Raw genomic sequence first — 13,276 nt, 5'->3', positions numbered from 1 at the left:
AGACCCACCCCTGTGCATTGCAGACACTGCTGGGCCCCGGTCCCCCCCCCCAATGGAGGGTGGCAGGGCTTTCCTGGCTTCGGCACACCTGCGCCAGCTCACAGGTATCTCAGGTGAAGGCAACCAAGGCGTTCAGAATGAACGGGGCCAGAGCCAAAGTGTGGTCGGCAGGGTGGGCTCGCTGGGTGGACGTGGGCTTGTGAGCATGAACGGGTGAAGGAAGGCGGAAAGGCAGAGGGCCCCACGCTCCCCTGGCAAGCGGGTAGGGAGTGACCAGAAGTAAAAAGCCAGGAGGCCTTTCCTGTTGGGGCAGCCTGGGACCTGGTCATGGTCCAGATCAGGCAAACTGTGGGCAGGGGCTTAGACACCATCCCAGGCCTCTGGAGGACCAAGGATGAGCCTGGCACTGCCCTGCCACAGGGTCAGCAATGCCCGATGGCTGTGCTGGGGACAAAGCGTGTAACCCCAGAAGGGTGGCCAGTGAGTGCACTCAGCCAGGGTCCCTGGCTTGGCTGGCCGCACGCCGCTCTCTCCCCACAGCCGGGGTGCAGGCCGTGCCAGGCACAAATAAGCGCTCAAAAAGGTCCTGTTACTACTACTATTTACTTAATACTCATCTTTAAATTCACTGTAAATTTATCTTTTAAATTTCAAAAATTTAAAAATGTTTGCATACCTTATTTAATTGCATTCTAAACAATAATTATTATCCTCAAAAATCACAAGTTTGAGGTCTTATATATATATTTGGGAGGTGGTTGTGGCTTGGGGTGAGGTTTTCTTGGTGGCCGTTTTTTGAGATAGTCACACTCATCAAAACTCGCCACTTCAAAGTGTGCTATTCAGTGGTGTTTAGTATATTCACAGAGCTGTGCAACCATCACCGGTAATTCCAGAACATTTTCTTTGCCCCCAAAGAGAAACCCTGTGTCCCCTAGCAGTCACTCTGTTTACAGTCTTAATACACATTAAAATAAACAGGGAAGCACTGGGCTGGGATGTCACCCGAGTGGCCTTGGTGGCTGCGCATGCTCCGTGTCTCCTCTGGCGCTTCAGCTTCCCAGGCACGGTGGGCTGGGAGGTCCCCCTGGTGCAGCGTGGAACAGAGAGGTGGGCGCACTGGGTGGGAGGGCGGAGAGGGAGGCAGAGGTGAAGGCCACCGCCGCTGGCAGAAGCACCGCCCAAGGGCCCGAGCCCAGGTCTGGGCACCACGTGGGGGTCAGGAGGGTCCCAGGTCTATGAGGACTTTCAGCGAAACCCCTGGGTGCACAGAAGCTCCTGGTGGTGATCTGTGCTGTCACTGATGTCTGTCTACCTGAGACCTGGGGTCCATGAGGGAGGGGTCCTCTCTGCCCTGCCCTGGTACAGGCAGGTGGGTCCCGACTACAGGAGAGGTCAGACACCCCAGTGTGGACTTCATGACCATAGTCTGCTTACCGCCTGCCTACTGTGCTCCAGCTAAGTGCTCCACACATATCAGCCCCCGACACCTCACACCTACCTAGGAGGAAACTGAGGCTCAGAAAGGTGAGGTCACTTGTCACAAATATGTGTGTGTGTATGTACGGGTGGGGGGAGCCCTGGCAGGGTTCACGTGCTGGATCCCAGCAAGGATTTGACCTACACCCTGAACTGAGTGAGTGAAAACAGACGTGGATGGGGAGACCCTTCCTCAGCCCCGCCCCACCCAGGTGGGTGTGTGACATAGGGAGGAGGCAGCCAGGTGGGGCCCGGTGCAGCATCGCCACCCACCCCGTTGGAGCAAGGCTGGTGCCTCTGCCACCTCCGCGGCATCTTAATTGAAATCTGTCGACAGTGGCAGAAGGTGCAGGAGGGAGCATGTAAGCGGAGCCCCGATGAGCTCCTGCAGACGCCGGAGTCCTGACGGGAATGTCAGCCCAGCCTCCCCACACTGCCACCCCCTCTGCTGTCCACACTCCCTGGTCACCTCACTGAGCATTTTGTCTTTTCCTATTGAGTTATGGGAGCTCTTTATATATTAAGGTTATTGATCCTTTGTCTGATGCACATGATATGTGTTTGCTCCCAGTCATTTATCTTTCAGCTTTTTTTCTTTTTTGGTCATGTTATTGCTTAAAGTTTAAAATTGTATGTGGCCACCTCTGCCAGTCTTTTTCTTCATGTCTTCTGGGGTTTAGAGCCTGCTTTTCTCTCCCAGTTTTATAAAAAATGTCTCCCCCTTTTTTTTTTCTTATGCTTTTGTAGTGTTTTGTTTTAGGTTCGGATCCTTAATCCACCTGCAAGTCACTGGGGTGACCGTGTGAGGTTTGGGGGTCTGCGGGCCTTTTCTGTTTCAATCCACTGGCTCCTTCCTGCTCTCTGCCATTGGAACTCTGAGGGATGGTGGGCTTGGATCTTGGTCCACATTCTGGGGGCCCCGAGAATTGGGGAGGAGCAGTTCACGTGGCCGGGAGTAACGCTGCAAGATCAACAGGGGCTGAGAAATCCAGAGAGGGGAGATGGAGAGAGGGTGGGGAGGAGGGGTGGGGAGGAGGGTGAACCGAATCGGGGAGGAACCCCGAAGGCCCCAGCAGCCCCTCACAGGCACTGGGATGGCACGTCAGGAGCCCAGCAGGGCGAACCCAAAGGAACGGTGCTCTGATGAATGGTGGGCCTTTGGCACCTGCGACCATTTAGTGGTGGGAAGGAATCTTCTAGCACCCCCACTGGGCCGGTCTCCCTCTCGTTCTGCTCCTGGATCCCATGATTTGTCCTGGGTCAGGCATGAATAAGAGCAAAGAGTCTGGGCCCTTCTGCCTGGGTTCAAGTCCCAGCTCTGCCACTTACCAGCTGTGTGACCCGGGCCCACGTAAACTCCCCGGGCCTCCTTTCCCTTGACTGTGCCACAGGGATGACAGTAGTTCCCGCGTCGTGGGCTCATCCGACAGCAGTGGCAGCCAGCTGGCTAATGTGTGCGGTGGCCGGGCACTGTCACAAGAGCTCTGCAGGGATTCTTTAATGAAATCGGGCTCGTTCTAATTCCATTTGATTCATTAATCTGCGAGAAGCACTCAGCTCCTGGCCCTGGCGAGTGCCGTCCAGGTCATGGCTGTTGTCACCTGCTGTCTGTCCTTTGGTGTGTGAAGTCCTCCTGGCTCCACATCAGCCCTGAGGCCCCTTCACAGGAGTGCAAGCCGGGGCCCAGAGAGGGAGGGCAACTTGCCTTGAGACTCCAGCCTGGGGGCACTGGGGAGGCAGGGACCTTGGCAAGACCCTGTGCTCTCAAAGCCCCTGTCCTCGTGGGTCCTTGGTGAGGAATGTGGGTCCACACAGGGAGATGCTGGAGGAGGTCTTACTCTTCTCCCGGCTACGTCTGCCCTTCCCTGGACCTGGCTGATAGGACCGAAGGCTTCTGTCTGAGCCAGATGGGGAGGGGTCGCACAGCCTTCGTGCCCCGGTGGCATGAACGCGCTGACCCACGGGGGGTTTGGAGCTGTGGAAAGGCAAGTGGGAGGGGGAGGCTGATGAAATGTCACTTGCTGCTGATAACTTGTAAGGCATTTAATTAAATACCCTCTTAATCAAGAAGTAATCACACCGGCAGGGAAGCACCTTGAGTATGGGGGTGGGGGCTGGCATGACACCCACAGGATGGGTGCAGGAGAGCTGAGAAGGGGAAGGACAGAGGGAGGGAGGTCGTGGGACGGGGCGAGGTGTGGGTTCAGAGCCAGGTCCTGGAGACAGCAGGGACGCGTCACCGCCTCCCACATCTCAGCCACTAAGCCAGCATTGATTGAGCACCTACTGTAGGCTGGGCCCACCCCAGATGCTGGGATCAGCAGCGACCAGGACAGACACGCTGCTGTCATGGAGCTTCTGCAGTGCTGGGTGGAGCGAGCAGGAAACAGGTAGCTGCGGCCCAGAAGGACAGACACTGCTGGGGTTGCGGGGGCGGGGGGCGCCTGGGTTGGCAGAGGAGGTCCTCAACCCTGACGGCGGCCTTCCTGAGGAGGTGACACCTGGAAACGAACAGGTGAGGAGGAGTGTGAGGGAAGAGCGTCCTGGCAGAGGGAACAGCACGTACAGCAGCTCGGGGCCAGGTTCAGGGAAGTGCATCCAGTCTCATCCGGCTCTGACTGGAGCCCGGGGTGTGAGGGATGAAAAGTGTCATCACCCGGGACTCCTCCTGACACCTGCGGTCTTCGTACCAGCTGTCAGCTCAAACCCCCTACGTTTGGAAAGTGTAGCCCCACTTCAAGCGAATAGAGGAAACTAAACATGAAAAGCTGTTAGTCCTCAGTTTCCTGCCAAATACAGGCCTGCAGGGAGGAGGAAGTAGTCCAGGGTTGACAGCACGCACTTGGTGGTGGCTGTCCCTTTCTGTCACCAACCACATGAGCTCATCTCTCATTTCTCCTCAGTTCTCTCTGGGGGTCACCTTCTAAGCTCCTCAACTTCTCCTACCATTTCTCCCCCACTGCAGGGCTCAAAAGGATCCACGCCCTGACCACGCAGGCTGCCTATGAGCTGCACGTGGACCTGGAGGACTTCGACAACACCACGGCCTATGCCCGCTACGGGAGCTTTGGCGTGGGCTTGTTCTCCGTGGACCCCGAGGAAGATGGGTACCCGCTCACCGTGGCTGACTACTCGGGCACTGCGGGTAAGGCTCCAGGTATATATATACAAGGACGGGGACAGCTCACCTGTCTCCCCACCCAAGAGAACAGACGAGGTCCTGCCCAGTGAAGCCTTTCCACCCTCTGGGGTCAGGATCAAGGCTATTCATCCCCACCTCCAAGTCCCACCTGGTCCTCACCCCTCTGCAAAGCCAGCAGACTGGATTGTTTGCCCATTCTGCAGATGCGGAAACTGAGAACAGAGCCAGGAATCAGGAGGCGGGGGGTTGGGGCCCTGCTGGGTCTCTGAAGGGTGGTGCCGAACCCCTCCAGGCTGGGTTTCTCATCTCAGATGAAGGCAGGGAAGCGAGGAGAGGGAGTGTGGGAACGCCAGGAGGAGGGCTGGAGCCTGCCTAGACCCAGGGACAGCCCCGGGTGCCCCCAAGGTGGCACCGTGTGTGCACGTGAGCCGCAGGGACACAGCTGGGCACGGAGGGGCAGGCGTGCAGGCACATGTGCGCATCAGTGTATATATGTGGGGGCACGTACACGTGTGTGCACACCCACGTCCGGGGGAGTGTCTAGTACACGCACATGGTCTGTGTGCAGCACGTCAGTGCCTGTGCTCACACACGTGACACATGGGCTTACCTGTGCCCCGTGTCCACACCTGTGTGTGTGTTCTTGTGCAGGTGACTCCCTCCTGAAGCACAGTGGCATGAGGTTCACCACCAAGGACCGTGACAGCGACCACTCAGAGAACAACTGCGCCGCCTTCTATCGAGGCGCCTGGTGGTACCGCAACTGCCACACGTCCAACCTCAATGGGCAATACCTGCGCGGCGCACACGCCTCCTATGCTGACGGCGTCGAGTGGTCCTCCTGGACCGGCTGGCAGTACTCGCTCAAGTTCTCTGAGATGAAGATCCGGCCGGTCCGGGAGGACCGCTAGGCCGGCGCCCTGTCCACCAGCTCACCTGCCAGCCCCCGGGTCCCCACATTCCCCAGCCCATCCCCAACCCCCTCCTGCGTGAAGAAGCGTTCTCCTCCCACCTGTGCGTGGCTGACTTGCTCTCTGGTAGGACTAGGCCAGGCCAGCCCCGACACTAAGCCCCTGGGCAGGTGACATCACACATCGCCTTCTCACTGTCCCCACCCCTGACTTGGCAGCTAACATTATCTCTGGCCTCTGCTGACGGGGGACTGGCACACTTGACGACCCCACATTCCACCTGCCTCGACTCTGGCTCTTGCGCCAAGGGTCTGCCATCTCCCGACCAGGATGGTGGAGTCGCCACATGGCCTGACTCTGGATGGTGCCACCAGGCAGCCCCTCACCTTGCCAGCCCAGATCCTGGCACTGGGGGGATATAGAGAGCAGGGGCATACACCCTGGCTCCCTTTTAGCAAATTAGAGGGGACCCTTTGCGTCTTTCTGAGGCCAGGTCAGTGTCCCTTCTCCTCTGGCCCACCCAACACCATGCCCTCTGACCCCATTTCCTTGGTGCCTGGAGATCCTACCCCTCCCCAGAGAACCTCGGCGTGGCTGCTTGTGCTGTGGGCTGGGTGGCCATGTCTGTGGGGACCACATGCCAGGGCTGAGGCTAGTTCCCTGGAGGCCACCCACCCTGTGCCCCCGTGGGCCTGGGAGGTCTCCAGTCCCCTCCTCCACTGTACTGCCTGCTCCGTTTATCTCAAATGAGGTCCAGCCCAGCTCCCACCCAGCTTCCTGCCTTCCTCCTACCTGGGGCCGCCGGAGCCCCCACCCCATTTCTGCTGCCTCTGGGAGATGGGGCAGACCCTGCACCGTTGGTCTAGGCCAGGCCAATGGGAACCTCTTGGTTTTCTGGGCTGGGGCTCTAGGCCCGCGTGCCAGGGCTTGGCTGCGGAATAGATGCACGCAGCTCGGGCCTGGTGCAGGGACAGGGCACAGGTGAGGGCAGCCTTCAGGAGCTGGTGGTCCAGCAGTCCTCCACACCTGGCCACCCTGGAGAGCACCGGCCCCTCTCCCGTCTCTTCCAGAGCACCAGCCCCTCTCCTGGGCCAGGGCTGGCACCACTAGGGGACAGGGCCCTACTAAGCACTGGCTGTATGGGCACAAAGCCTGGATGAGCCCAGGCCAGTGGACCTGCCCCCACCTTCCTAATGGGCACCCTCCACAGGCTGGCACTGAGCACAATGGTCCCTGCATGCCTGCTCTAGGCCACAGCCTCTGGCCCTGGCCTTGTGGAGCCCATGGTCTGATGTTGGTGCAAAGGGCTGTCCCTGGAATGGGAGTGACCCCTAGGAAGAAGGGGATGCTGGGGAAGCCTGGGGGGAGAGGCATCTCCACCGAGACCTGAGGCCAGGGGACTGGCGTGTGCAAAAGGTTACTCAGCACCCATGGTCACTGCACCCAAACCGTGTCCTGCTGGGCCAGGAGATCTGATGGTGGGATGCCTTTGGCCCCGCTATACCCGAATGTCACCTGATCAAGCTCCTTCCCCCTTTCTTTCTTCCCTTGAGCCAAGGGGGGGTGCTCTACACTGGGACCTCGAGGCGGTGCGCTTCCTGCCGTTGCCCCCATCCCACAAGCTTCTGCAACGTCCTTTCCACAAGCACAGGTAGGCTCTGTGGAATCGGCCAGTGGCGTCATTCCTTGTCCCCAAACTTAGGGTACATCTCTGAGAGTTAAACAAAGACCACTCAGCCTTGCCTGAGCCCAGAGGATGGAAGGACCCTTGGGTCCCCCCCTGGTGGCCTCAGCACAGTTAGCCACGAGCTAAGGACAGGGCCGGGAGCAGTTCTCACATTGTTCCCCTGTAGCCGCACATGATAAGTTCTATAGTTTGTCTTCAGGGAGAAGGGACATCACCAGTGCCCACCTCTTCCTGGCCCCCTCCCCCTCACCGCCAGCCACACAGGCCTCTGGCTGGCTTGGCTGGGGCCGGAGTCTGTCACCCGGGAGTGCGTCCCTGAGCAGGCAGAGATTGGGGATTAGCGAGCAGCTCACCGTGAACTGCCAGCCACAGCCGCTAAACCAGGGCGCTGGCCAGGCCCCAGGCAGGGGAGGAAGGGGGCGCCGTGTCTGCGTGAGATGGGGGCCAGGGCATAAGCAAGGTCCGTGGCCAGCTGCAGATCCCTGGCCTGTGGAGTGTGAGGAGGAGACTCACAGGACCAGGAGACAGGACATGAAGCTTTGGCCTGAGTGACTGGGGCCTCCCCAGGGCCTCCGTTTCTTCGTCTGCTTGCAGAGAGAAAGTTGTCCCCAAACTCTGAATGGCCCAAGCAGCTGGAAGGACTCAGCAAATGGAGGGCTGAGGTCGGCCTTGGGATTGAGGGGTTTGAGGAGGGGTTCTGACCTGAGGCTGGCCATGTTAGCCTCCTGCTGTGCAGACAGCTGTGCCTGGCTCTGGCCACACAGGCTGGGCAGTGCATGGCGGGCACCCTGAGGGCCAGCACAGCAACCCATGGCGAAACACAGTGTGGGACAGTCGCTGTAGGGGCTATGTGCCCTCAGTGTTGTGTGCATTCCTGTGTCCAATAAAGTCTTGTGATGACCCAGCCTGGCTCTGACTCTAAGCCCATTCAATGCCCCACATTAGAGCTTGGGGTGGGTCAGACACCTGAATGTTCCAGGCGCTCCCCTCTGTTTTCCATGAGCTCCCCCACCGTTTTTATTAGAGCACCCAGACAGCATTTCCCAGGCAGCTTTGTACCCCCGGGGCTGCACAAGACCGTTTGGCAGAGCCGCTTCTGGGCTTTGCAAAGACACTTATAGATGAGCCCACACCTGGCCAGCAGTCTGGGGGTGGCCATGGGGACTGCCTACCTCACTAGTTGCACCTGTAGGGCTCAGAATGACCATCTGTGCACCCCGTTGGGGTCCCCAGGGTGATAAACTCCCTGCAGGCCTCTCTTGGGGCTGGGGCTGGACTTTGGAGGAGCTGAGACTCTTTATTAAGAACTAACAGTCCCTACTGGCTATTTATCCATAAAACCAATTTGAGGTGTCAATCCCCTGAGTTTATTTAATAAAATCCAATATTTACTGAGTGCTCGCTGTGTCGGAAGTGCCGTGCGGGGCCAGCGGGAAGAGCCGGCGGTGGCTGTGGCCTGTACTCAGCCTTGGCCTGCACCTGTGGCGGGAGGTTTCCACGTCCAGGTTCACAGAACACGAATCCCACTACCTCTTCCTCCACAGTGGCCTTGCCCTAACAGGCATGGAGTCCCGCCCGCTCTGACAGAGCTGGAGGGGGCAGAGGTGGGAATGCCTGCAATGGGACCCCCAAGCCAGGCCACAGAAGTCACAGAGGTGATTGTGGCCACCTGCCTCCCCAGGGACCACACCTGCCCAGCTGGGGGCCTTGCCTGACTCTGCCCCACCCCTGCTGCCACCAAACTGTTCCCTGGCGGGTCCCTTGGCAGCAGGCTGCTCTGGCCCCAGCTCATGGGGCCAGTTGGAAAGATGCAGTGAACTCAGTCACACAAAAGTTCTTGGAGCTGACACGAACTGCACAGTCCAGCACGGGAAGAGGCTTCCCATGGCAGGCAGGGTCCCTCAGTGCACTCCGGAGCTCGGAGGGGGCATCCGACAAAGGCGCCCACTGCATGGACTCTCACTAGTGCACTCTCACCTGCACGCCCACTGGCTGGTGCCCTGCCAGCCCCTGCCCCTGACCCACCCCCAAGAGGTCCTTGGAGACTCACAACCCCCTGCCCCCACCCATGATGCGGGCCCTGTTTGTCCCCAGTCAGGTGGAGAAACAGGCTCAGAGAGGTTGCAGCTGGTCTGTGGCTGAGCCAGATGTGGAACCCAGTTCTGGGGATCCCACACGTGGCTAAAGAGGGGTCCGAGAGCTGAGTCAGGGGCCCACGTCACCCAAGTCCTGCTCTTACTGAATCTGAGCTACCATGCTGAGAAACAGCAGGCGGCCTCGAGGAGCCCGGGCTGCTGCTTGGCTTGGCCACGCTGGGACGTGGCAGACGCCCTCAGGATGGCTTCCCAGAGAACCCGGCAGACTGCGAGATGGCCACCCACTGGCTCCCTCCCCCAGAGCATCTTCTCACTGCCACCTCTCTGCCACCTCCCTGCTGCCAGCCTTCGCTGCAAAAGCTGCCCCTGCTCGGATACGGCTCTTTGACTGGTGCCCCGAGCTTCCAGGCCGCCCGGACCCTGCCCACTAGCTGTGGAAGTGTCCTTCCATCTGGCCAGCACTGGCAGAAACAGTGGCACAGTTGGGGGGAGCCCACGTGATTCAAGGAGCCCAGATAGTGCATTTGGAAGCAACCTTTTGGGCCAGGTGTCCTGGGGGGGTGGGGTGCAGGGAGGCACCTGGCAAGTCCCTGGAGTCAGGAAGTCTGGCACCAAATCCAACATCTGACTTGGCCCCAGGCGCCCCTAACCTGTGGGGCAGGGAAGGGCCACCTGAGGCTGGCTGAGGAATAGGTAGGCACACGGGGGCTCCTCGTGCTCACTCCCGACATTGCCCCCACCCTGCACCAGTGCCCAATGCTCAGGACTTTCTGCAGTCACTTCCCAGAGCCCCGGCTTCAGTCCTGAAAGCAGCCCCCGGGCCAGTGGCGCTTGTCACAGCAGAACCTTTCCTGTGAGCCCAATATGTCAAACACAGCAAAGTGGAGCTTGCCTCATGGGGGCAGGGCATGGCCTGCAGGGATGGACCCTGCACCTGCCCTCCCCAACCTCTACAGCTGTCCCCAAGGAATTCTGCAAAACACAGCGTGGAAACCAAACCCCTTCATTTTACACCTGAGGGAAATGAGGCAGAGAGAGAACAAGCATCCGGCCCAAGGCCTCACAGCATGCTAGAAACCCACCACGGGCACCCATGGATAACCAGCACCCAGTGTCACAACCAACCAACACCAACTGGGAGAAAATGAGACACGTCTCCCACCTCCCATGTGTGCCCGCATGCACGCACACACGCACGCACGCATGCACGCACACACACGGCCATGCACACATATGCAGACACTGGGCAGAGGGCCCTGGCTGCAGGGGTGAAGGCTGGTTCTGGACAGTGCAACTCTGGCTTTAGCTCCAGTCGCACGCACACACACGGCCATGCACACATATGCAGACACTGGGCAGCGGGCCCTGGCTGCAGGGGTGAAGGCTGGTTCTGGACAGTGCAACTCTGGCTTTAGCTCCAGTTGGCAGACACCTGCCCAGGTAGTCTGAGGGGGTGAAGATTCCAGCCCCTTCCTTGGGCGGTTGGGGAAGTGTCCACAAGGCTGTCTCTTCCCGGGTCTCTGCCCTGTGGGGTGATTTCTGACCATCCCAGTACCCCACAAACACAGGTGATAGGTCAGTCAGGTGAGGGCCCCTGAACACTTGGGAAGAACACTCCATACTCAGCTCCCAGCCTGGTCTGAGCAGCTACCCCCAGACAGCCACACCTGGCAAAGTACCTGCTCGCTGTCTGCTGTCCCCAGAGGGAAAACCTAGGCCAGGTGAGCAGCAGAGCTGGGGTCCTCCCACTGGCCTCACACAGTGCTCCTTAGAGAGAGGGTGGGGCCCCCAGGCAGGGGAGGGGAGGGGCTGGGGGCCACAGGCAAAGGCTTCGCCCCTGTGCTGAGCACCGCCTTCCCCCCTCGGTCAGTTGGTGAACAGGCCACTGAGGGCTCCACCCGCCTGAGAAGTGCACCCTGCCCAGCAGTGCAGCCCTGAGCCTGGAGCAGATCCAGCGGTGCCCCTGTGATCACTCACAGGGCAGCTTTCCCAAGGGAGGCCGTGAGGGCTCCACACTCACTGTGGAGATGCAGAGCAGGTGAAAACCCTGGGACAAGAGGCCATGGAGTGACAAGCACTGGTGTCCCCACTGTGGATGCCAGCGTGGGAGCAGCCAGGAGCCCATGACTGTATCAGCCTTCACCAGGCCCTTGCAAGGCCCACACTGGGCTAGCAGCCTCATCTGCAGGCCCACAGCTGCGGCCAAGAGGTGGCGAGACCACTCTCAGCCCAGGTTCCAAAAGACGCGGCACCCAGGGCCACCCAGCAGGAGGAGTTTTGGAAACATTCCCAAATGTACACCTGGCACTGAGCCCAGCAGCGAGGAAGACCAATCTTGCCTCGGAAGGAACAGGAAGGAACCTGTGCGCTGTGGTGCTGGTGCCCAGCTGCGTAGCCTGCCCTGGCCCCTCCTGCTGGGAAGTGGAGCCCCACTGCCCGGTGCACCTCTTGTGAGGCTCCAGGGCAGGTGAGGCACGGCACCAGAACAACTTCTTGCCTTGCTATAAAAGGGGACTAGCAACCACAGGTTTTGTGGGTGTCTGTGAGTTTCCAGCCCACGAGAGCAGTCAGGCCGGCCGGGCAGTGGGTGTGCAAGGTGCGGACATCCGCCCACCCCATGTCCTCTCTGGGGAGTGAGGCGACCTAACAAAGGCAGGACCATCAGGATTATTAAGAGTGGGCACTGGTGCCTCTGCCAGGGGACCTGAGGGTCTGTGCCTACAATTTGCAGTTAACAATGCTGCCAATCTCATCCAAAGGTCATCAGACCACATCCTGCTTGGCTTGTGTCTCTTGTCAATGCATCCAGCACTGCCCCCTCCTTCACCACCAGCATCCCCAATGGAATCCCAGGGTCAGGAATGCACAGCAATCAGAGAGCACGGTGGCAAGGACACCCAGGCGTCTGTATAAAGCAGGGAGAACCCAGGAGCCACACCTCCTGGACAGGGACCCAAAGCAGCTCTGCCCAGTCCAGCCCTAGCCCAGGGATCCACCTGCCCTCCTGGGAGCAGCCCTGCAGCGTGGTGAGTACAATCGCCCTGTCCCCTAGCAGGAACTCTGGGTCAGGCCCTTGCTCAGGTAAGGAGCTAGGCATGGGCAGCCAGAGGGCACACAGAACCACAGGACAGGGAAGGCCCAGAGAGGGGAAGACCAGTACCTGGCCTCACCAACAGCCCGGAGCAGCACGGAGATTGGCCACAGGCGCCCTGCCAGGGCTAGGCTTCTGGTCTTCCAGCCCGGGCTTTTCCTGCCGCTTTCTGGATGTTGGGACCTGGATCCCTGACTTGTGCTGGGGTCCCATTTTCAGTGGTGAATGGCCCCAGTTTCTACCAAGTTCTTGAAGGGGTCCATGACCCCCTCCCCAAAGTGGAGAAGAGCCACTTCCTCCTCTGCATCAAGATGCCTCCTTCCTAGAGACTCAGAGGCCATCCCAGGTGGACTTCTTCACCTGGGATGGAATCTTCCCCATCCACACAGCAATCCGCAAAGTGCTTTCTATGGGGAGGAGGGGACAGGGCTTGTCTGCCACAGAAAACTGCCTCGTGGAAAGCCCCACTCTGCCTGGGCCTGGATTGAAAGGCTTCCATGGCGGCAGGTGAGAGGTCACTGCAGCCCTGGGGCACTAGAGATGCTTAGGAGAGCTGGGCTTGGGTAGAAAGCAGGGTAGCTCTTATTTTTAAAAAATTTTTGGGCTTAGCTCACTTCTTGGGAATGTTTTCAAGGGAGCCATTTCTGGAAAGAGCTTTTTAATTTTTGGGCTTAGCTCACTTCTTGGGAATGTTTTCAAGGGAGCCATTTCTGGAAAGAGCTCTGGGGAGTCCTGCCCTGTCTTCTCCAGAGCTAGTGCTCTCTGGTCTAGCCTCAGCCTGGCTCCTCAGAGGACGAGCCTGCTCCGGCTCACCCACAGTCACTAAAGAAAAGGCTTCCTTTTTTTTTTTTTTTTTTTTTTTTTTTTTTT

General features: G+C 59.2%; 1 protein-coding gene across 1 annotated transcript in view; it reads left to right on the top strand.

Moving 5' to 3' along the window:
- Positions 1-6,432, top strand: part of FIBCD1 (fibrinogen C domain containing 1) — a 25,722-nt gene extending 19,290 nt beyond the window's left edge. Inside the window, exons 6-7 of the mRNA XM_008590512.1 lie at positions 4,445-4,624; positions 5,273-6,432. Coding sequence (XP_008588734.1) covers positions 4,445-4,624; positions 5,273-5,532 — 440 coding nt within the window. The 3' untranslated portion in view covers positions 5,533-6,432. The remainder of the gene's footprint in view (positions 1-4,444; positions 4,625-5,272) is intronic.
- The last annotated feature ends 6,844 nt before the right edge of the window (positions 6,433-13,276 follow it).

This window comes from Galeopterus variegatus, unplaced genomic scaffold, assembly GCF_000696425.1.
Source record: "Galeopterus variegatus unplaced genomic scaffold, G_variegatus-3.0.2 Scaffold6171, whole genome shotgun sequence".
Classification (NCBI taxonomy): domain Eukaryota; kingdom Metazoa; phylum Chordata; class Mammalia; order Dermoptera; family Cynocephalidae; genus Galeopterus; species Galeopterus variegatus.
This window is presented reverse-complemented; position numbering and strand designations above follow the sequence as displayed.